This window comes from Rhinolophus sinicus, linkage group LG07, assembly GCF_036562045.2.
Source record: "Rhinolophus sinicus isolate RSC01 linkage group LG07, ASM3656204v1, whole genome shotgun sequence".
Lineage (NCBI taxonomy): Eukaryota > Metazoa > Chordata > Mammalia > Chiroptera > Rhinolophidae > Rhinolophus > Rhinolophus sinicus.
Window position 1 is genome coordinate 109,919,809 of NC_133757.1, and position 22,776 is coordinate 109,942,584.

Consider the following 22,776-nt stretch of genomic DNA (forward strand, 5'->3'; position numbering starts at 1 on the left):
TAAAAGTAGTTCGAGCTGAGAAGAAATGCATAGTTGAATTTAGGGCAAACAAAAAACACCCTTTCTGTACCTTCTTTTATAATGCAGTGTACGTCTGTTCCACCGCCACTGACATCGGCATTGTACCACAGATCACAGGTTCGTTAGTCCCTTATCAAGGGAAATTATAAAATTCCTTCTCTGGAAGTTTTTTAAAAGTTTTTCATCGAATAGGCGGATTTGATGGTGGACTCTTCTGAAATTAGGGAACTGACTGGATAACTTCTCAATGTTTCTCCTAACCCTCATATACCGTGTTTCCCCGAAAATAAGACCTAACCAGACAATCAGCTCTAATGCGTCTTTTGGAGCAAAAATTAATAAAAACCCCGTCTTATTTTATATTAATAAAGACCCAGTATTTTATTTTATTTTATATTATATTATTATATTATATTATATTATATTATATTATATTATATTATATTATATTATACCCGGTCTTATATTATAGTAAAATAAGGCCAGGTCTTACTTTCGGGGAAACATGGTATGATGTAGATATGCCAATAATACAAATCTTTTAAAAAAAATGTAAAGGAATGTTTGCTAAAATAGAAATTGGATTCCAAATAGGAGGTTAAGTAACAATGAAAGCTGACATACTGTGTAAAATACTATAAAGGATTCAGAATAGAGTATTTTGAAATTTCTGGGAAGGCATTTTGTGCAATGGAGAGATTTTACGGTTAGAAATAATTCAATTCAAATGTACATAGTTATAACTACCATCAAATAGTATAAAATATATTCAAAGACTTAACTAGAGCAGGAGCTTTAAAGACAATTCTAAAATATCGTAAGAGCATGATGGTAGTAATAAGACCATGAGACAAAACTGAACTCTTATCTAAGGTTTGTGCAGTTTCAGGTATCCCTAACTTTCATATAATAATAGCAAGCAGCCTCTGAGTATTTTCTATGTACCATTCATTACAATGGCCAAATAATTTTCCTGTGTTCTCATTTAATCCTCACTAACACTATAAAGTTAGTACGTCAATTCCATTTTACCAGGGAGAAAACTAAAACTTACATAGGTAGGTTACTTATCAAACTTACACACAGCTAGTAAGCGACTGATCTAGGTTTAAAGTTAAAACCCACACAAACTCCAGAACCCATGCTCTCAATCACTGTGTCATGCTTCCTCCAGAGGACAAAACTTGTTCCTCACCACCAACAATAAAGGAGATTTTTAAGATGCTAGTATGAAGGCAAATGGCCAAGGAGGAAGAGAAGCAAAAATCTTTGATGACATTCACACTGAATTATACTTGAATCACTCTGACCTCACTTGGGTCCTTTGGGGGTGTACTCCAACTCTTGGGGATTAACGGGCGCACATTACTTGAAGATATATTTCCCCAGTTCCCTCTGGGCAGGGGGATAGGGGGTGGGAGGGGAGTGGGGGTCCCAGAGACTAGACAAATAGACTCTAAAGTTTTGTTCACCTCACTACACACTCTGACTGTTTGGTTACTCGTGTACATGGCCATTTCAGAAATTCCTGGAATAGTCGGGTACACTAAATGTCAGTCATGATTGTCAGCTCTTAGAAACCCACTGTGTATTATTCTGGCCTCAAGTAAGACTTCAAAAATGTGGTGATTCTTGCTTACGTTTTCTCTTGAAACTCCCAGAGAATATAGAATCAAAAAAAGCATTTTAAGGTATCTGATCTTCCACTGTCCTCCTCAGTTTTCTCTGTTCCTGACTGATGAGAAGAAACAATCCCACAGTGCCTGGGTTTAAGAATAGGAAGAAAAGGAAATCATAACAGACAGCAGGTACCTTATGAACACTGCCCGACTGCCTGACCTTGGCCATCCATACCTAACATTCTTCGAGTTTTCAAGCACGGTTCACAAATAAGAAGGCCGAGAGCGACAAAAGCATTACTGAAAATATAACCACACAAGTGACTTTTAATATTAAAATACTTCACGAAACGATATACAAAATTATTGTATAGGATGAATTTCATTAGTCTCTGTTTTAAAAGCTTTCAACAACAAGTCTGCTGCTAGGCCTGGGGACAGGGCTCCACTCAGAACCTTTCTTTCCAGAAGAGGAATCTGTTCCCGGACTGTTGGGTGGGTCCTGAAATGTTCTAACACACTTTCCTGAATGAGATTCCACATCCAAACTTTCTGCTGCTTCTGTCGTCTGGCAATCAGCTCCCCACTGGCAAGCATTAAGTCCCGGAATTCTTTCATTTTATCCCACATTTCAGTGATCCCCTCTCCACTTCTGGAAGAAATACGAACTACCTATTGAAAAGGGAAAAACCGGAACCATTTTATTTAAAATGATAGAACACATTCTCATGGGGACTCTGATATTTGCCAATTAATTCTTACAGTCTATGGAAATAGGCAAGTTGCAAAAATGAGACATTTTATTGCGTGTCAAAGTTAATATACTGAAGTAACACACTAGGATTTCTAAGTGCATAGCAGAAATAAATTACTGATTCAAGGTCAAGTTTTTAGCCCAGAGATTTATTTGGATTGAGGATTGCTCAGATGGTCTCGAGAGGCATCATGGAGGAACTGTAAGAGGGTCACAAGGATGAGAAGGGCAATCCTAGGTAGGTTTCTCTGAGGCCTGAGAGCCAGGAGATGAAACTAAGTTGAGCAAACAGCCCCACTGCCTCTGTCAAAGTTGCCTGACTAAGTGCTAAGAGCCGAGCGCCCAGCACCTACATGTACAAGACGGCCCAGACCCAACATACAGTGTGTCTGAGGAGACTGGGAGCTGGCGGTCAGCTACGTCATCACTGTTCTCACTACAGTGATTTGCCCTTACTCTTTAATAAGTGTCCTCCTGCAGACAAAGCTGTCCACATCACTGTTACTGCACCACTTACTACAGGAGTTCCCTTTTTCTCCCTTGTCCCTATTGAAAACAGCATCCAACAAGTATAATGGGAAGGGAAGTTATCACATTAAGACCCTTTTCTCTCTTACTCAAACTCTAATACAGATAATCAAATCATTAACTGCTCCATAATCTTAAGGACTGTTCCCCTTTCAGAATGGATTTGCTTTCACTTCCAAATGGCTCGAGTCAAGCATTAAGCAATCTAATCTATCACCTCACATCTAGTTTTTGACATCTAGTGGTTGAGGGATTATATTTAAAATCATGACTGCCTGCTCTGGCTTTGTCGTAATTTTTTAAATTGCAATCTCACATACAAAGATTGATTATATGTCTAGCTTGGGACTTTCCTCCTTTCTTCTACTGCGCACAGTCCACTCAAGGTAGAAAATGCAGAACAGAATGCAAGCTCACCTTGGGTCTCCAGACTTCCGAACGCTTGCGGAGTAACTTCAGCGCGCTCACATACTCCGCCTGTATCCTCCGCGCTGGTACAACCAAGTCCCCGTCAGATTTAGTTATAGCTACCAGATCTGCCATCTCAATTATACCTCTTTTGATACCCTAAAGAAAGCAGTTTATCAGAATCATTCAATTTAATTACAGCAAAAAATGAGACACCAGACAACGCTAAGATTTTGAAAGTCATACCCTTCTTTAACTCATGTGTTCTCTGCATCCTCCCAAGCCCTGGATACCAGGAATCACAGTGACTAGACAGAAATTACTCAAAAGCACCTGCTCTTGGGATTATGGAAGTCATCTGTCACATCTCTTCTAAACTTAGAGAACAACATGCTGAAATACACTCAGAATTAGAGTAAGTATGTCATCAACATACATGACTGAGTGGCAGGAGGCAGTTCAGATTGTCTCATGATGGATTCTGCTTCTCATGAGCTAACAATGCAAAACCATCCACCACTAAGGTGCTTAAACAGAAAACACACTGATTACTAACATCTGCATTTCCAGAAACAAAGTCTTTGAAGTTTTCCTTAAATGTATAGCTTTCTTTGTGCAATTTGCATTTAAGGAAAAATAACCTGATGGCTAAAAATCCCTCACTCCCTTGATTTAAATTACGTTGCATAAAAACACTAGACGTTCTAAGGTCAAGCTTCATTTAGAAAAATGTAGATTTTTTTCCATCTAAGATTGAAATTTCTTTTCACATACTTTTAAACATAACTTTCAATGATTAAATTCTAATAGTTAATGTTTCTAAATTGCAGCATCCCTATTGTTTTAGAATCCTACAATTGAAAGGGAAGTATTGTGTAATAAAGAATTTTTCTGGTCTTTGTCCAAGGTTCCTGGGAAGTAACCTCTAAATCCTTGGAATTTCCCCAGTGACAGCAGTGTCTTTGTTATTCACCAGGAGTGCCTGGGACAGGACCTGAGTTTATGCAAGAACCCTCCAATGGGGGCTGACCACACCAGAAAGACCAACCATGTGATTAGAGGGTTGGGCCCTTAAGTCATGTGAGATCAGCCTGACCTCCGCGGACGTGTGGCCTGGGACTGAGTTCTATCACATGGTCAATGATTCAGCCAATCGGGCTTATATAAAGAAATCCCTGCAAGAACTCTGACCACTGAAGCTCAGTGAACTCTCTGGTAAGTGACACACATCAACGTGCCAGGAGGGAAATGTGTCCTGAGGACAGAGAAGCTTCAAGTTCGGGACTCTTCCAGACCTTTCCCTGTGAATCTTCATTTGGCTGCTCCTGATATGTATTGTTTATAATACAACTGTAACTAGAATACAGTGCTTTCCCTAAGTTGACTAGAATGTGAGTTCACTAGAATTCACTAGAATGTGAGTCATTCTAGTGAATTATCAGACCTGAGGGGTAGTGGGAACCACATTTGCAGCCGGTTGGTCTGAGCCGTGGGTGGCTCAGAGTGAGGGCAGTCTTGTGGAGAGCGGTGCCCTCAACCTGTGGAGGCTGTTACCACCAGGCAGTCAGTGCCAGAATTGCATTGCAGGAGGAAAGTAAGAATTCTATTTTACAATATGTAAACTATGATAGTGGGATCCCAGTGAAAATGATGTCTTATGACCAACTTTTGAACCAACTACACTACAAACACCCATGCAGCAGTGGTGTCTTTTGACTAGAGCTGCCCATGTATTCCAACTCTCACAGGTGGAAAAATGTACGTTGCATGATTAACTCAAGGTCATAAATTCTATATTGTAAGTTGGGAAGAAATATATAGAATCTGCCTTTGACTCAAGTATTTTAGTCAAATGTGAATGATGTTTTTTTCCTGACTCTAATATAAACTTGATTTACAAAAACACGATCTTGGAAACTTGTACTTTTAGAGATGCATACTTCGTGTTTTGGGGGGAGCGAGGGGGGAGCCAAAACAATTACCTGCAATTCATCTCCTCCTGCTGGCGGCAGTAGTAAAACAAACATGTCAACCATATCAGCAACAGCAAACTCCGACTGACCCACACCTGAAATTTTAAATCACAACTATATACTAAAACATCCACAGTAATTGGAATCTCAACTACACTGATCATCCTTTCCATTCCACTTCATTCACTCGTACAATCACACACTCAACCTCATCCCACTTTAAACACCCCACTTCTGAAGAATCTATTAAATGCCACTGTCTTACCCTATGAGCAAACCGTTAGCCTTCCCGTCTCTCTCCCTCCCTTGTTCCCATTGGTCTTGGTCTTTGTTTGAGGGGAGAACCTCCAGGCCTCCGTTCTCGCCTCCCTCTTGCAGCTTTCTTGGCTTCCCTTTTATCAGTGAGCAGTTTGAACACTGTGATTCTAATCTTAGACTATGCCTGTCAATACTTTCAGCTTCCTTGCCTTCTCATCCTTCTATGTCAGCCCTGAAAACCTCCACCCATGGAGCAATCCAACTGTGTTCCATCCTTTATATTCTGCGGGAGAAATCGCTCCACTGTATGGACCTAAGCGACCCTACAGGGTCATGGGCTCCAACGTCTGCTGCACTTTCCACACGGCCCAGCAAAAGCAATGCCCTAAAATGCCCTCTGTCAGCTTCCTGCCCACTTCTCACAGTGGCTATTACAACACTCACTGTCCCATAATCTCCCCGCATGAGGATGACTTCCCAGTGAAATAAAGGCAAGAACTGCCTCAGCTCCCCGGCCCTCCACAAACAAGCAGATAGAGTACAGGCTCGGCCTTGCTGCCTCCTCTCCACCCGGGTGGTAGAAGTACTGGCTGACAACTACCCTCTTTCCTTCGCACTTCCGCTGGGCCCTCGCTCTGCTTTCTCTCTAACCTCGCCTTTGTCTACAGGCTCTTGTCCGTCAGCACGTCACACAAATTGTACTCAAGTCTTTCTCATCTGAAACCGAACAAGAATAAGACAAAAACTCACAGCCTCCTCCAATCATCACCAGATTTCTCTCTCTCTCTTTATTGCTAAGTTTCTAGATAAAAGCAACATATGCTCACTGTCTTTTGACTACTTCCTATTAATCTCAATCCACTTAAACCTGATTTCCACATTCCCCACTTCACTAAAACTCCTCTCAAAACTCCCTCCTTCCTTCGTGTGGCGGGCTTCTAGTTGTCCAGTCAGTATTTACTCTTCCCTATTTCCTTACCCCAGTGTTACTAAGAGCATCAAGGTACCAGTGAAAGACCACATTCACCAGACCCCTTTCAGCTAGAGGTGATTAGCGAGTGAAAGCAAATCATTAGATGAGGGTTCCAGGAAAGGGTTTTTTCTTTCAAGGAGGCGTACCCCAGCCAGGAGGTATACCTCCTCTGCCTGCCTGCCCCTTCTCCCTGGAACACAGCCGTGACAGAGCTTTGTCAGCCATTTTTTAGCCACGAGCAACCTTCAGGATGGTAGGACCACCACGCCTGCTCGGGGCTGCCTGTCTCCAGGCTTCTTTTACTCACAAAAAAACAAACCTCTTTCTCATCTGAGTCAGTCATTTTGAGTCTCTGAGACAAGCAGCCAAATGCAACTTCTGGGTGATACACTTGGGTTTTCATGGTCCTCTTCTCCCCTGATTCTGTTACTACGCAGGCACCTTTTCCTCCACCCACCCTTAGATGGCGGAGTTCCCAGCCGGGTCTCTTTACTGAACCGCCTTCACACTTTCTGCTCTGAGAATCCTGAGCAAACTGCAGTTCTCTGAGTGGGTCACGTTCTCTCACTCAGCTGTGTCTGCAAATGCCCCTTAGCCCATACTTCATGTAACTCCAACTCTTCCTTCAACACCGAGTTCAACTGTCACCTCCTCCCAGAAGTCTTCCCTGATCCCCAAACATAAGTCAGATTTGTCACAAACATTTATCATACAGTAATATAATAGACTGTCTCTCCACAAAAATGTGAATTTCTTGGGGTTTCCATGTCAGTATTTTCATCACATATAATTATGTGCTAGGGATATAAAAATGAAATAAAACTTGGCCGTGTATTCAAGAAGCACCCAATTCCATCAACATTCTTAGCAAATATTGTAGACATACGAAATGTGCTGAAAGAAAACAGGCGTTATGTTAAAGTGCTGTTTCCATAAGTCATCCTGATGCTTACAGTTCTCCTCTGGCACTTATACCCCCTTGTATAACAGTTACCTAGATACGTGGCTTATTTTTCTTTTAAGGGTAGGATTATAGCCCATATACTCATATCTCCTATAGAATCTGAGATACCTTGTATTTAATTACCTCTTTAGTGAATATCCGCTGAATGAACAAAACGAAATTAGTTGTCACTCATCTTTAGATAGAGTTCATTAGAATAGTATTTTACTGCTATGAAGTAGAAAATCACACTCACCTACGGTTTCAATTAGAATGATGTCATATCCCCCTCCTTCACACAACAGAATAGCTTCATTTGTGGTTCTTGTCACACCTCCTAAAGTACCTCTAGTAGGAGATGGTCTGATGTATGCATTCATATCTCTTGATAACTCAGTCATTCGGGTTTTATCACCCAACAATGATCCTAAAACACAGTTACATTTTTCATCATGAAAACACCTATAAGGGCCAATTATCGATCAGCCAGTTCCTAGGGGAAGTGCTTTATGACACTTTCTCCAAAAATCTCAAATTGTGTTTCATATTATCGAACTTTCCTCTCACACACTATATACAATGATGTGAAATTAATCTTGTTAACATTTCAAGCCCCTCAAAATCTGTAATGGCTTTCCACTGCGTGGAGGGTCACGTCTAGATTCTCCAGCCCAGCTACTAAACATTGAGAAGTTCCTTCAAGATATGATATTTTCCCTTATGATTCCAGTTTAGAGCTCTCATAGGTTCTAATCCTAGAGCTCAGACCTACCAGATATCTCAACTACGTTACTTACTGCACATAAAACTTTTTTTCTAAAGTAATTTTTCGCATGAAATCATGTCTGTGTAAGTCAACAATCTGCCAAAGCTATATTTTATTCTCCTATATATCCAAACACACTGAACTAAACATTATGAAATTACTCTCCCATATAATTGTCTTTGCCAATGAATCCAAAACTGTTGTGTGCAGACTCTCAGGGAGGTCTCAAAGCTACTGCAGAGGGTCTGTGAATACAAAGCACAAGGAGGATTGATTATGGGCCAAAAACTAATGCTTCTCAAATCTTAATGTAAGGTTATTTTTCAAATGGATGTACTGTTGTGATGTGGTAGAAATCTACACTTACAGTGTACTATTTATACTTGTGTATTTTTTTCAAAGTCTATATACAGAGGGTGCCAAAAAAATGTATACACATTTTAAGAAAAAACTATTAAAATTGTGATACTCAATATATACCAATAATAAAAGATGAATACAAGTCACGTTTGACTTCTGCAATTACAAGAGGTGCTCAAAGTGGTTACCATCAGCGTCCAGACACTTCTAATTACGGAGAACTACTACTGTTTGAGCAACATCGACCAAAGTGTCCACTTGTATATATATTTTTGGCACCCCTGGTATATTTTTACATGGGAAAGGGAACCTCATTTTTGGTTTCAGAAAGGTCAGGAACCACATAGCTATGCAACTTTAATCAGACTACCTTATGCCAATCTTTCCGCTAGTATTAGAATGAAACCCACGGCATACAAACCAAACACTTCCACAAAGCACCCTGTATTTCCCTTCACAACACACATTACATTGTAATAGCCTGTGTTTCCCTCATATGATATAAAGTTCCATAAGGCCAAAAGGTCTTATTCACCATTAGACAATGCAGTCCCTTCCTTGGAGAATGCCTCACCTACAATAGGCACTGAAATACTTCTTAAATGAATAACTGTAATGTGAGAAGCTTAAATCATAAAGAAGGATACGAGAAGAAACCTCTCCTGAGTATTTATACGGTATGCTTTATGTTTTCCTTAAATGATCCTTTGTGGAACTACATTTATTCATTATATCTCTGATGAGCTGCAAATTAAACTTTGAGTGACGGCAGGACCTCAAATCAGTAAGTAATGGCAGAGCACTGAGAGCAACGTACTGCACTAAGTGCTGGAGGGAAGCAGTAGTATATTACACGGGACATCTAAGAGCTTCCTGTTGAGCTGAACATGTAATATACACAGGTGACAAGTCATAAAGAGCAATAAGGGTTTTTTTTAAGCTTAAGAGATGTTACAACATTAAGAGGCTAATAATGAATAAGGGCCCATTTTCTGAATTGTGTAGGGGCTGATGTAGCCAGGAAAAACAACAAGAGGGAAGAGGGGCCTAACCTCAGGCCCTGATAGACAAAGGGCTGAAATTCGCTTTTGATTATCTTCAATTTCTGGCAGCGTTCTCCCAGCTCTCTAAGTACCCAGTCTACTCCTGGGCTAACCTTGTCTGTAGAGCCCAAAGCCCAACACTGCCTTCCTCAGCCTCCACTTGCCCACCAGGACTCCCTTCCTTCAGTGTGACCAAACTCAGCTAGAGGTTAGAAGTCACTGGACGACGCCAATTCCCCGTAAGTTGCAACAGAGAAGCCCAAGAGAGCCCTAACTCTGCAATTTAAGAAGATCAGCAATACTCACCACCACTAGTACAGGAAGAAGGGTCCACAGCTAGCACAGATAATTTGTGCCCTCTCTCAGTAAGCATTTTTCCAAAATATTCTATAAAGGTTGATTTTCCAGCACCCGGGGGCCCAGACAATCCTATAGTGAAAAGAGATCTTCTAATTTAATGAAATAAATGAAACGAAATCAGCACTATGATGAGTTCTATTAAAATATCAGACCACCTTGTTTCTCCTAATTTATTAAAACCATCATTAATGTATTTTAACGTTTCCTAAAGGAGTAAATGAAAACCCATTTATTTATCCAGTTCCTGAGTAACAGGGATATAAAAAGGAAATAATTCCAAGTTCCATATGTTCATCAGATTCACTTATAAAAACTTGTCTTTTTACTACAATGTGGACCTTTCGGGACAGACTTCATTGCCTGTTATCAATGTGCTGAATTTCTACATCTGCCCACCTCTCATCATGCTCAGTAATTATTCCACCTACCCCAATTTTGTACACTTTATCTTTCCACTGGGAAAACAACTCATGACTCTAGAAATTGCCAGTGATTAAGTTTTCTATTTATGAGAGAAGTTTTTCATCTTACCCATAACTCAAAGAATACATAATTTGTCTTCAGCAGGAAATTCCCCTACTTGGAGAGTTAGTAGAGAATGGCAGGTAAGAGCACAAAATCAGAGCCAGCAGGTCAGATCTATTTCTAGTTCTGCCTCTTAGGAGCTGTGTAATCTTGGGTAAGTCACTTAACCATTCTGTACCTCAGTATACTCTGCAAATGGATATAATGGCACCTATTTCTTCAGGCTGTTGTAAGGATTAAATGAGGTAATATTGGCAATAAGTCTAGAACAGCTCATGGGATAAAGTAAGAGATATATAAGTGTATGTTCAATAAAGTATATAAAACAAGCATTTAACTGTAACTATATTCAAAAGTACGTATGGCATATAGTATGCTTGGTTCCTTCCCACAATTTTCAGGGCATGTCTTTGTCTTAAACATCTTTATGGGTCAGTAAACATTTTTTGCTTTTATTGATAATACTGATAAAATAACTTCAATAAAGACATATGTTTATAAGGCCTTATAACATGGAAGAACCAGAATAACATCGCAAAACTATGAGTAGCTAGTTGTGTGCGTTGCTGGTTAACTCCAGATATTTCTGGGACATTTTCTCTTCAAAGAACCTCTAAAGCCTAACAAGTAAACACTCTGTCATAACTGAAATTTCTCTTTGGGACTTTGCTATTTTGTCTGCCTACAATACATAAAGATTATTAACAACCAATGTATACTCTCAAAATGAGGGTTCCCTCAATGAGGGCAGAATAAATGTGTGAAAAACCAGGTGGTGAGCTCTTTTTGAAATTATCTTTAAAGCATTGATGCCTGTTATTCTAAAAACTAAGAGGTTTTAGTCCCCATGTTACCAATAAACTGAGATACAAAAATCTAATGTAATGCCAGTCCATTTTTAAGTGTATTTATCCATTCCTCACAAAGTTTCTGTGCTTAGCTCACGATTACAAGTTGTTTTTAGTGAGAGGATTGGTTGGGAACACCTAATTAGCCATTATGAAAAGCTCTTATGCCACCCAAAACTGACTTAATTCTGATGGTCAAACATATCTAAATTATTTTAAAATGCACAATTTCAAAAATATAGCAAGCTTATTTGCAATTACAGAAACAAGTCAATTGTTCAAGAAATTAAATGAACACCTAATATTTTTAGACTGAAAATAAATATGGTCTTGCCTTTAAAATACATTTTGGTATTGAGATGGCTGTAGTCAGAGCCAAATCACTCCCAGAAACTCTTAACAAAAAGTGTCTGAAAGAAGCGATACTTGCCTATAGGAAGACTAATGAAAACACCCAAGAAATAGAACTTTGAAATGTGAGAATAATAATAACTGATAAAACCACCAAAACGGAATTCGCTTTAGACTAGTACGCAGAAGGACTACTGAGTGGAAGGAGTGAGCTGGTTAACAGTTATTCCCCATTCATATTTCTACCGTGTTTCCTGAAAATAAAAGACCTAGCCATTCAGCTCTAATGTGTCTTTTGGAGCAAAAATTAATATAAGACCCAGTCTTATTTTAATATAAGACTGGGTCTAATATAATAATATAATATAATATAATATAATATAATATAATATAATATAATATAATATAATATAATATAATATAATACAATACCGGGTCTTATATAAGACCAAGTCTTATATTAATTTCTGCTCCAAAAGACACATTAGAGCTGATTGTCCGGCTAGGTCTTTTATTTTCGGGGAAACAGGGTATTCTGGGAGCCACATCAAGATTCTTCCCAATAGAAATCTTACATTATTCTCTTAAAATACAGAGCCTTAGTTCAAATGGTCATGGCGTTTTTTTTCCAACATAGCAAGACTAATATTTGCAAACAAAAGGCATTTAAAATTCATCTCAAAGTTCTGAAAAGCAAAAAAAAAAAAAACAATAGAATGCAAACTATTTAGACTTTTTAAAGAGAATTTAGAAAAATATTTACAGAACAGGCCAAAAAAAAAAAAAGGACTGACCCACTCGAAAGGCTCGTGGCTTTCCTTTATTTAACTGTTCTTGTTCTCTGTGATAGACCAAGACTTTCTGAAGAAGGACCTGGGCTAACTCTTTTTTTCTGCTGTGAGTTGATTCTATAAGTGTTATGGCCTCTGCTAAGTGGGCCCTTTGTCCTTGGATTAAACCAGTATAAAGTTTATCCACAAATCTTTGTTCTTTATCAGAAAGTCCTTCTGTGTGTTTCTTTAAGGTTGTTTGTACACATAATTTTCTCTTTAAACCATCTGACAGCAGCATCCACTTTGTACAATGGAGTCTAAGAGACTCAAACGGCCGAGCCCATGGGCTTCCTGATCTGAGATGAGTACTTGAGTGAAAGATTAAGTGGTAACATCGGAAAGGTGTTCTCAAAAGGCGTTTTAGGAAATGCCGGTGAGGATGTCGTAGCAGCACGGGAACATTCATTTTATTTGTAGCTGAAGAAAACAATGGACGCTTTTTTGGCTCAGTGTGATTTGTGATTCTCTAAAAGAAAGAAAAACATATTTTTGCCAGTTCAATATACAACTAAGATACTGAAGTAGTGAAACTACAAGTGTTAGCGTTTTCCCTATATTCTAAAACACACATAACCAGGGTTCGCGGTAGGACAAATGCGTGAAAGTTTCTTACCAAGACACCTTGTTGCTTACGGTTACTATTAAGAGTAACCCAAATCATGGAACTATTGCTCTACTGTGAAGTGCAATGTACATTCAAATTTTCTTCTAAATAGAAAACAAACACACACACACACACACACACACACACACACACACAAAATCCATTAGGGTAGAAATTTTATGTCATGCTCATTTTCTAAGGACTTTACATTCACCTAAACAATTTCTCAGATCAAACATACCCTATTCTGAAGTTCATTCAAAAGGTTAAAAAAGAAATCGCTCTGGTGCTGGCCTTTTATTCATTCTCTACACAAGAAGTGTGATTAGCAGTGCAGGCACTTGAGGCCTAAGTTTAGATACAGTATGTGTTCATGAGACTCACCCTGGGGCACAGATATATGCAAAGGATGACCTAACATAAGCACAAAACAAGCCTTCATGTGGAATGAACTTCGAGGACCGTATACTAACCAGCTCAGTGTGGTCAGAACTGCGTGGGTGCTTATTAACAATGCATGTACCCAGCCCCACGAGTGAGAATCTCTGCAGGTAGGCACACACTACAGTTTGAACCACTAGGGAATTAGATGAGGATCCTTTACTTAGATTTACTGATATTCTCCATTTCAAATTGTATTAGATAATGAAAGCTGATTCAATACACCGAGAGTCAGGAAAGCACAGAGGTTATGAGCCACGGTCACTGAATCTTTGCCACTTAAGCTATAATGACCTTGAGCAAGTTACTGAACCACTTTATACCTCAGCTTCCTCTGTTGAGAGAATAGTTAAGAGAATAGGGTGGCTGTGAGAACGAAATGAGTTCATTCATGAAAAAAGCTTGGAACAGTGCCTAGCACAGAGTAAGAGCTCAATAAACATTAGCTTTTATTATGATTAAAACAATTTATAAAACTTTAGTAAAAATTAGGTCATAGACCTAGCTTCCAGTGGCAAACTAAAATTTAAAGACAAATGATACACACAGACTACCAAGTTTGGGTTTATGATTATTTGAAAATTTTGGTACCTCACAGCACAATGCAATAAATTATTGCTCCAAAGTACCTCTCTAAATTGTATTTCAATGGCCAAGCAGCATAACATTAATTTTAGCTAAATAGCATTAGGGAAAAGAAATAACATTTTTGTATTAGAACTAAAACTGCTCATTTTTCTGTTTTGAGTGGGAGGGGAAAGTTATGACTTCTATTTGTACAATTAGTCTTATTCCAAAAGGATAGTGCATAAAAAATGTGTAAAAATGTTTCTAAAAAAATTTATTAAACACATCCACTACCATCCTTCACACAACACTCAAAAAGACATTTAAAACAAACAAAATATAGTTGCTATGGTAAAAAACAAAAAACAAAAATCTCTCTTTAAAATTTAGAATTTTTATAATTTCAATGAGAAATATCTAATAACGATTCATGATTTAATTTTTATCTTGCCATCACCTGTAACTTGCTTCCCTATCTGCATTTAAATTTCTCATAATATGAGAATCAAACTTGATGAATCCTAATTTAGCCAGTTATTGTGACCATCATTATTATATTTCTATGTCGTTTTCTAAAGCAGACATAAAATTAGCATATATATCCAAAACCCTAGTAAAGAGAATTATGTGCAAGGTGAAAACAGTGATAATCGTGTTTTAGCTATGTTTCTATGCACAGAAATTCTATCAGAATCATTGTATTAAGATTTAAAGTTCGACAGTACTCTGAAATAATGTGATGTCCATGGACTAGTGACCATTTTTAAGCATGGTAGATTTCTTTTTTAAACCCATCTACATGCTATAATAAAAATTAGGTACCCGCAATGCATATCTTCCACTTTTCTGCCTGACAAACTCCTACTCAGTTCAAACACCCCCTCTTCTAAGACACATCTTCCCCCCACCTTTCCCAGGCAGTCAAATGTTCAATCTTCAATGCTCCACAGCCTTTTGTTCACATCTCAGGTAGAGTATTTGTCCTCTTATGTTCTAATTTATCTTTTTATAGACCTCTCCCCACTAATTCTCACTCCTCATCACAGGTGACGATCCTCCCAGAGAAAAGACAGTATCTTACTCTTGATTTCCTCAGAATCTAACATAACACTTGGCGCATGGTAACCTGTTAATTGTTGCTTTAAGGTTCCTGGGTGGATACTCTATCTACTTTATGTTGATCTAATATACTATAAAGAAAAGTTTGAGTAATAATCTTAACCTGGGTGACCTGAGAACCTTTACTAAAAACATTCCACCTTCTAAATTGCTTGTTGAATCAAGGTACCTTAGACATCCAACTAATCGTCCAGAACAGAAAGATTAGCTTGCAAGGAATCAAAACCCTGTAACAAGAACTCAACTAGATGAAAATACGTCCACTTGTAATCATGCAAGCAAGTAACAGTCCCTAAATAAATGAGATGAATAAAACGATCTAGTAAATAGTATATAGATTGCTCTAACATTTAAAATAGTGATTTCTTACAATTGCAGTCTTTCTCAGAAAATCCATGTCAACTATCTGACAAGTTTATGATTTATACTGCAGGGTCATCAGTCTAGGACTGTGTTCTCCGCCCTTTGATGCCAATACAAATCTTAAAAGGTTCCTAAGAAAAAAGAGCCAGGAAAAGGTTACCATTTTACTCCATTCTTTTGCCAAAACCAAGAAGTTATCCAGATGTACATAATTCTAGGTTTTTACATCTTCAACTCTCTCCCTGGGGGCTGATTTTCTTGGTGCCCCCAAACCCTGGGGACCATCTGAATGGCAGAGCAGCAGTTGCTAGTCTTTACTGGATGTTTATATGTGAGATATTGTGCATGCATTTCCTCAGCTAAGCCTCACTACATAGGTCAGATTCTATTTTACGGGTGAGGCTCAGGAAGGTTACACTAGTTGTGAGGCCTGACCAAGGCCTCACAACGAGCAGCAGAGCTTGGGAAAAACTGTGGATTTCATAAACCCAGATGTGTATGGTACCAACTGTAGATTATCACATAAAAAGAGGAATGGTGTCATGTCACATCAAGAGACCATCAAATAACCCTTTACATTTGAGTATGAAAGATGATGGCAAGCTGTTTATCTTCATTTTGTTTATCTTTTTCTTTCTTTCTTTTTTTGCTTAGGCCAAAGTGAGAAATTAGTTTACATTTTCTGTGCAAACCTTATCAGTAGAAGATCCCAATAATGTATTAGGTGACAAAACAGACCAAATTCTTAAAAATTTTTAATGTTTTTTGCTCCACAGGGAATAATTCATACCTGGTAACAAAAAGCATAATATATTTAAAGCAATTAATTTAACCAATCAACCAGACTTTAAATGAGTCTATAAATATTTTAAAGCCAGTGTAACTCAGCCTTGTGTGAGCAATTTTCTACCCTTATATATATGTCACAGGCACAACAGACTAAGTCTACTGGAGTGGCAAAATCATGGAGATAGGGAGAAGGATTTCTCACTTGCTCGTGTAATTAAGCCTCCTTTTCTGCTTTCTTATGGGAAGAAATCAAAGAACCTGGCAAATAATCAAATCAAACTGTTTCAATGAATTTTCATGATTCCCGGGAGGGAGTACACTTTCATCCTATGATTTTAAGCTGAACATTACTGAAATATAAGAGAAATGTTGCAGCATTTACAATATTCAGTAAGATACCTCAAAGCAGTGCCATTCCTAATAAGCCAGAATGTCACTGTATTAATTTACAATGGAAAACATCCAGTGGACAAAAATAGTGAAATAGGCTGGTAGGTGCACCTCCTCCCCTGCAAGGTTCATGTGGACAGCAGCACTTTAGGATTTGTATTTGTTTTCCTCCAAAGTATCTTTTATATTCATTCCCTCCTCTCCAACCTCATTCCTACATTTCTCTCTGATAATGGCTTTCAAGCTTTGATCACAGCCCATAGGAAAAAATATACTTACATCAGTCGACACACAGGCATAAAACTGAAACAAGTTTCACAACACCTTACTTACTTCTATTACACGTGATACATTCTAATAGTCTTTTTCCCTATTCTTTTAATGTAGATCGTAACCTACCAATTGGGCACAACCTTAATAAAAAGCCCCGACCTACTATAGCCACTTCCACCTCTATGACAGTAATTCATTTCCCACACTAGTACGTATGCTGATAAAATCTAAATCTGACTATATTATTCCTCTGCTTAAAATATTTTTTTAACTTCTCTCTGCTGTATCTGTAAAAAATGTTTTTCTGTGATTCAGCCATTCACTCACTCAGCAACTATTTAGTGAGAACCTACTATATGCTAGGCACTGTGCCAGGCCTTGGAATACATTAGTATGTGGGTCTAACATGGCTCCTAACATCATGAAGTTTACAATCCAGCCAAGACAGTCATTACATAAATATCTCATACTCCATTTGAGTGCTCTTACCCATCTCTCCAACTTAATTCATTCACCTCCTCCACTTTTATCACATTGCTGTAACTATTCTGATCTGCACACAGGTCCTGGGGAAAGCCACGCTTTTTCATACATCTCGGCCATTGTCCTGTGATGTTCCTTCTAATTGGAATGCCCTCCTCTCCTTTAATCACCTCACAAATTCCTCCTCAACCTTCAAGAATCAACTCAAGTTCCCTGGCCTCCTCTCCATGTCCTTTCAGGTGTCCTCCTATCTCTTGCCATCATATCACAACCCTCCATTATAGTAACGATCACACTGTTTTGTGATCATTTTTTAAGATGTCACTCTTGCCTAGACTATGAGTTTTCCTTGTATCCACAACATAGTTTATTGCTCACACAATAAATGAATATATACTATAATTTTGTATGAGTCAATAACTCCATTAAGCTGATTACTCAACCAATGTTTGAAAACATACGTTTTTTTCTAATTTTACAGTAAACATACATTTATTTTAAGGACTTCCTTTTTAAAGTCTGATTTCAATATATGGATTTTTTCCTTCATTAAAAATTTGCTCAGCAACAGCCAGTCTGACTTGAAATATTTGTCTTGAAATTGATCCAATGAATCTTTTCAATTTCAATAACTATTATGGCAAGAAAAAGCATACAAGATTTCCAAAATTAATCCATTAGGTCAGTGTCCATAGCACAGCACAGTTCAATGCAGTGTTACACCATGAGTTTCCACTTCTCAATGCTAATCAATTTTGATCTGAAGATAAACTGTCAGATGCCATTAATCTGTTTACCATCTCCCACCACCTCCATAGAAGGCTTTACTTTCTCCTTTTCAATTAATTTCAGGAATTTTGGTAGAGCAGAATGACTTTTTAAATAAGCAACTTTAAAACAGGTCACTGTTATGTAAGAGTCGTACAGAACACATACTGAATTCATGCAGGAAATATTCTAGAGTTCTCTGTCCACTTTATCTTTGATCACCTTTCTAGTTAAGACTCAGATGTCCCAATTTCTACTTTTAGGTTTCCATCTACTTGAAAAGTCTCTATTTCTCTAAATTCCATCACCATTAAATGTTTTGATTCATTTCCACAGCTACCACCCTAGCTCAAATCTGAATTAGCAGAGGGCTCTGAGAGTAGCTATGGGAACTTGGCAATCTCTACTTCTCTCCCTATAAAAATACTAAAACCAAACATTAGGGTTTAGTGAATATGAAAAGAAATAGTGTGCATGAGAGAGCCTGGCAGAGGGCCTAGTATTAAGCAGATGCTAATTAACTGTAAGGAACATTCTTTTCTCCCTCTCCCCAGTCTTCTGTCTTGGACTTCACAGCAGAATTCGTACTGAACGGTGAATGTAATTGATCTCCTTACTATCCACCTCAAATTCCTCCAACAGTTCCCCACATCCTAGTACAGGGTTCTCAAAATGCTGTCCCCAGACCAGCAGCAGCAGCATCACCTGCAAACTGCTGGGAAAAGGAAACCCTCAGGCCCCACTCCAGACCTTCTGAATCAGAGACTCTGGAGGTGGGAGCCAGCAATCTCGTTTCAGAGGCCTTCCAGGTGATTCTGATTTGTCAAGTTTGAGAACCACTAGAATAAAGTCTAGTCTGGAGTTGGGCATTGTAGGGTTTCCCAAACCAGTTCTCTTCCAGTTACTGCACTTTGCGTTCTCAGACCTCTTCTCTTCTAGGAGAGTTTACTCATTATCTCCACTTACTTTCCCAACAGAGACTTTAATCACCTCTCTGAGACACCTCTCCTATCTGACCCAGCTTAAATCCATTTTCTTAAACTCTTACCTGACCATCAGTTTCCAGGTATTTTTTCCTTTCAATTCCAATTATTTCTGAATACTCAGGTGACAATCTGCAGCAGTCACAAACTGCCTGTTCCTGGGCCACGGAGGGTGTGTAAGTGAAGTGGTTGTCAATTAACATTAAAAAACTTTTTTAATCACATAGAGATTTTCAGCCTTTGCTGGAGAAAAATCAGATCTGTGTTTGAGGTACCCACATTCCCACGTGGCAACAATCAGCTGAGAGGCAAATGTTTCAAACACTCACCAGCGCTTTCCATGCCAAACATAGGTTTTTCTTTAGACATCGTCAAATACCTCAAACCGTGATTTCCATTTCTTATGGTTATGGAACTTTTCACATGTTTATTTTGTCTCTCCTGATAGAATACAGCCCTCAAAATAATAATTAAATTTTTATTACATGGAACACAAAGTGATGTGACATGTTCACTACATAAAAGAATATTCTGGACATCCAAGACGACCCCAAGATGATTTAGAATCTGCACAGGACTTCTGGAAACAATTGGGTTTCAACAACTTGGAAAAGTTATAGTAATTTGTTCTTCATTTTGTTTTCCAAAGTATATGTATTAGCACATAACTCTTAAGAAAGGTAATAAAATAAGAAATACCATTTGCTTTATCTTTCATTTTCTAGTGAGAAATACAAATTATTTTAAACAGTATGTTTGCTGGAAGAGACCTAGCCCGTGCCCGGGCACAACATAGTTTCACCCTCTGGCAGTAGCCATCCTGGACTATCCCTGCTATAGTTAACCATTTGCCGGGTTTGGCGGCGGCAAGGGGCGAGTCGCCTTACTGCAGCACAACGGAAAACTCACACACCTGCACAAAATGATGATGATGAAAGTTTTAAAACACTGTTTACAGAGCATTTCCTTTTTTAAGGAGAAAACAAGGAACCTTCCCTCTGAGCCCATTTTGCCGATGTCTGCCTGCCCATACAACCAGCACCCCCAACATCACCCAGTTCAATATTCTTCTTTTTTCCCCAACCCCCAAATCCTCCAGGGGGCGCCCCCGACGACGGGTGGGTCGCTCCCGCAGCCCTAGACCGGAGCCCCAGAACAGGTTCCGGACGCCGCACAAACCCCACCCGTACTCACCCGTTCAGGCCGCGGAAGTGCGGCTTCGCCCCGCCCCTTCCGCCGGAAATGTTCTCACTGCCGCGCGCAGGCGCAGAGCCCACTGCAGGGCGTGGGAGTGGGCGTGGCCAGGGTCCCGGCGGACGTGGCCGCAGGATTCTGGCTTGTGGCAAAGGGTGCGTGAGCATGACTGTCTGCGGTTTTGCGGCCCTGCGGCGGGGCGCTGGGTACTGAAGAAGGAAGGGTGGTTTATGGCCTTCCGGGTATCTTTGGCTTTTCTTCAGGTCCAGATTGGATCTTTCGCCTGCTAAACTCCAGGGTATCGTGCATCACCCGGTTTTGGCGCTTCGCGATGTCCGGGAGACGGAGCCGGCGTTCAGCCCGCGGCCCCGCAGCCCGCGGCGGCCAGCATACGCAGACCTCCTGCCGTTCCCGGGAACCTTAAAGTGTCGGCTGGAGGGCGAGATATGGGGCGTCTGACGAGCTGGTGAAAGAAGAAAACTCAGACTCCGCGAAGCAATTTGCAGCCTGTTGGAATAAATGCTCAACGTTCCGCAGAAATAATAGCTCAAGTTTTTAAACCCTGGAGTGGTTTTTAATGGCTGACGGTCTCGCAGTTTTTTCTTTTAAAAGTTTCCCATTCATATAGGTTAATGTTTCGTAACTTGCACCAAAAGCGAGGACCTGTGCTGATCTCCTTCGGCAAGTCACCCGGGGGAGAGGCTCTCGCCTGAAACGGAGATGAGAAGGAACATGCTTAATATTTGCTCCCTCACTGCGGGGGAGAATGGTAACTAATTTTTTGAAAACCTGTTAGGTTATGTAATAAGCAGTAAAACCTGAGTTTTAGAATTTTTAGGAAAAACTTAATTCTCCAAAATGTTTGCTGTAATGTAATAATGACGGCATCAATGGACGATAACAAGGATCAAGTGATGGCGACTAGGAAAGAAAGGTCATAAATGGGGGTTATGTTACAGATAGTTATCTGGGGGTTATGTTACAGATAGTCCCCACATAGGATTTGCATAGTTGCAAACACGTATGATGGATGGGGGCTTCCTTAACTTGATATGGTTTGATTCTAACTGAACATAGAACAATAAAAAAATTCCTTCTTTAGCGTCTTCATTTTTATTATTTAGACTAAAAGACCACTGCTTTTACCTTAGAGGAATTGTAGACCCAAGAATAGTCAATTACAAACAAATTAAATTGAACATAAGTACAGATGAACCACAGGGTCTAGTAGAAAGAACATGGAAACAGACCTGGTTTCAAATCTCAGCTCCTGAACACAGTGAATACAATAAGGATAGAACGTGGGTGAAGTCAGTTAATTTCTTTAAGCTGAGGGTTGCTCATCTATACAATGTTTTGGAGTTGTTCTGGGTTTTTTTGCTTTTCATTTTTGGTCAGTGTTAACATTTTATGAAAGCTCAGCTTGCATTACCTAAGGCAATGAAGTTTCTTAATTTAAAAATGATTTTTAATCCTTTCCTGTTTTTTATTCTACAAACTCTTAAACACTTCAGTGCGTTTCACTTTTTTTCCCCTTGTACAGGTAGGTGTTCCCTAACCTGTGTTCCATGGAACATTAGTCCTTTGCAAAATGTTATTAGGTGCTTCATGGAAGAAATTTCTAGTACCAATATTGGGGAAAACACAAATCTGTTGCTGTGAGGTTTTTAGAAGTACATCTGTGTAGTATTCTTGCCAAAAACGTTTAGCCTGAATCTGTGAAGAAACACTCAGATAAATTCAGAACATGACTTATAGAATGTCAATATCAAAAAGACAAAATAAAAAGACAGAAGGACTGATCTGCATTAAAAACTATTGAACTGGATAGGATGATGGATGTTTCAAAAGTTATACAGAACATTTGTGGACAGTTGGGGAAATTTGAACATGGAAGCATCATAGATATATTGGTGACTTAAATTTCTCAGGCACCATAATGATATTGTCATTATTAGAAGAATGCTTTTGTTCTTAAGATATGTATGCTTAAGTATTCAGGAGTGAGGTCATGATACCCACACACTTCTTTCAGACAGTCCAGGCCAAAAAAAAAAAAGAATGTAAGAGGAAATATGGCACTATTTTAATTGTGGTTCTATGTGAATAGTAGTACAGTTGACCTAGAACAACGCAAGATTTAGGAGTGCCAACCTCCCCTTCTCCCACACAGTCGAAAATCTTTTGACTCCCCAAAAATCTGCTAATAGCCTCCTGTTGACCAGAAGCCTTACTGATA

General features: G+C 39.1%; 1 protein-coding gene and 1 long non-coding RNA gene across 4 annotated transcripts; one reads left to right on the top strand and one right to left on the bottom strand.

Moving 5' to 3' along the window:
* Positions 1–1,937: 1,937 nt before the first annotated feature.
* On the bottom strand, positions 1,938–20,653 carry MMAA (metabolism of cobalamin associated A). 3 transcript variants are annotated; one of them, XM_019730750.2, is made up of 7 exons: positions 20,538–20,653; positions 12,525–13,029; positions 9,953–10,075; positions 7,734–7,904; positions 5,313–5,398; positions 3,340–3,489; positions 1,938–2,312 (listed from the first exon to the last, which is right to left on the bottom strand). In XM_019730750.2, the coding sequence occupies exons 2-7, from the start codon at positions 12,967–12,969 to the stop codon at positions 2,004–2,006; spliced, it is 1,284 nt and encodes a 427-aa protein (XP_019586309.2). In that variant the 5' UTR covers positions 12,970–13,029; positions 20,538–20,653; the 3' UTR covers positions 1,938–2,003. The 3 variants fall into 3 exon arrangements, with proteins under 3 accessions (XP_019586309.2, XP_019586305.2, XP_019586308.2); XM_019730746.2 differs by having other exon boundaries at positions 19,409–20,543; XM_019730749.2 differs by lacking the exon at positions 20,538–20,653 and adding an exon at positions 15,665–16,282.
* On the top strand, positions 20,589–21,726 carry LOC109446914 (uncharacterized). Its single transcript, XR_002137294.2, has 2 exons — positions 20,589–20,692; positions 20,801–21,726. It is a non-coding gene; the product is annotated as an uncharacterized LOC109446914 (long non-coding RNA).
* The last annotated feature ends 1,050 nt before the right edge of the window (positions 21,727–22,776 follow it).

Coding starts and splice junctions, on each gene's coding strand:
- MMAA (XM_019730746.2), bottom strand. CDS start 19,546: ATGTTAATTGACAACCACTTCACTTACACACCCTCCGTGGCCCAGGAA. Junction 10,076..12,524: donor GCCACGAGCCTTTCGAGTGG/GTCAGTCCTTTT, acceptor TTTTCACTATAG/GATTGTCTGGGCCCCCGGGT. Junction 3,490..5,312: donor CAGGAGGAGATGAATTGCAG/GTAATTGTTTTG, acceptor TGCTTTCTTTAG/GGTATCAAAAGAGGTATAAT.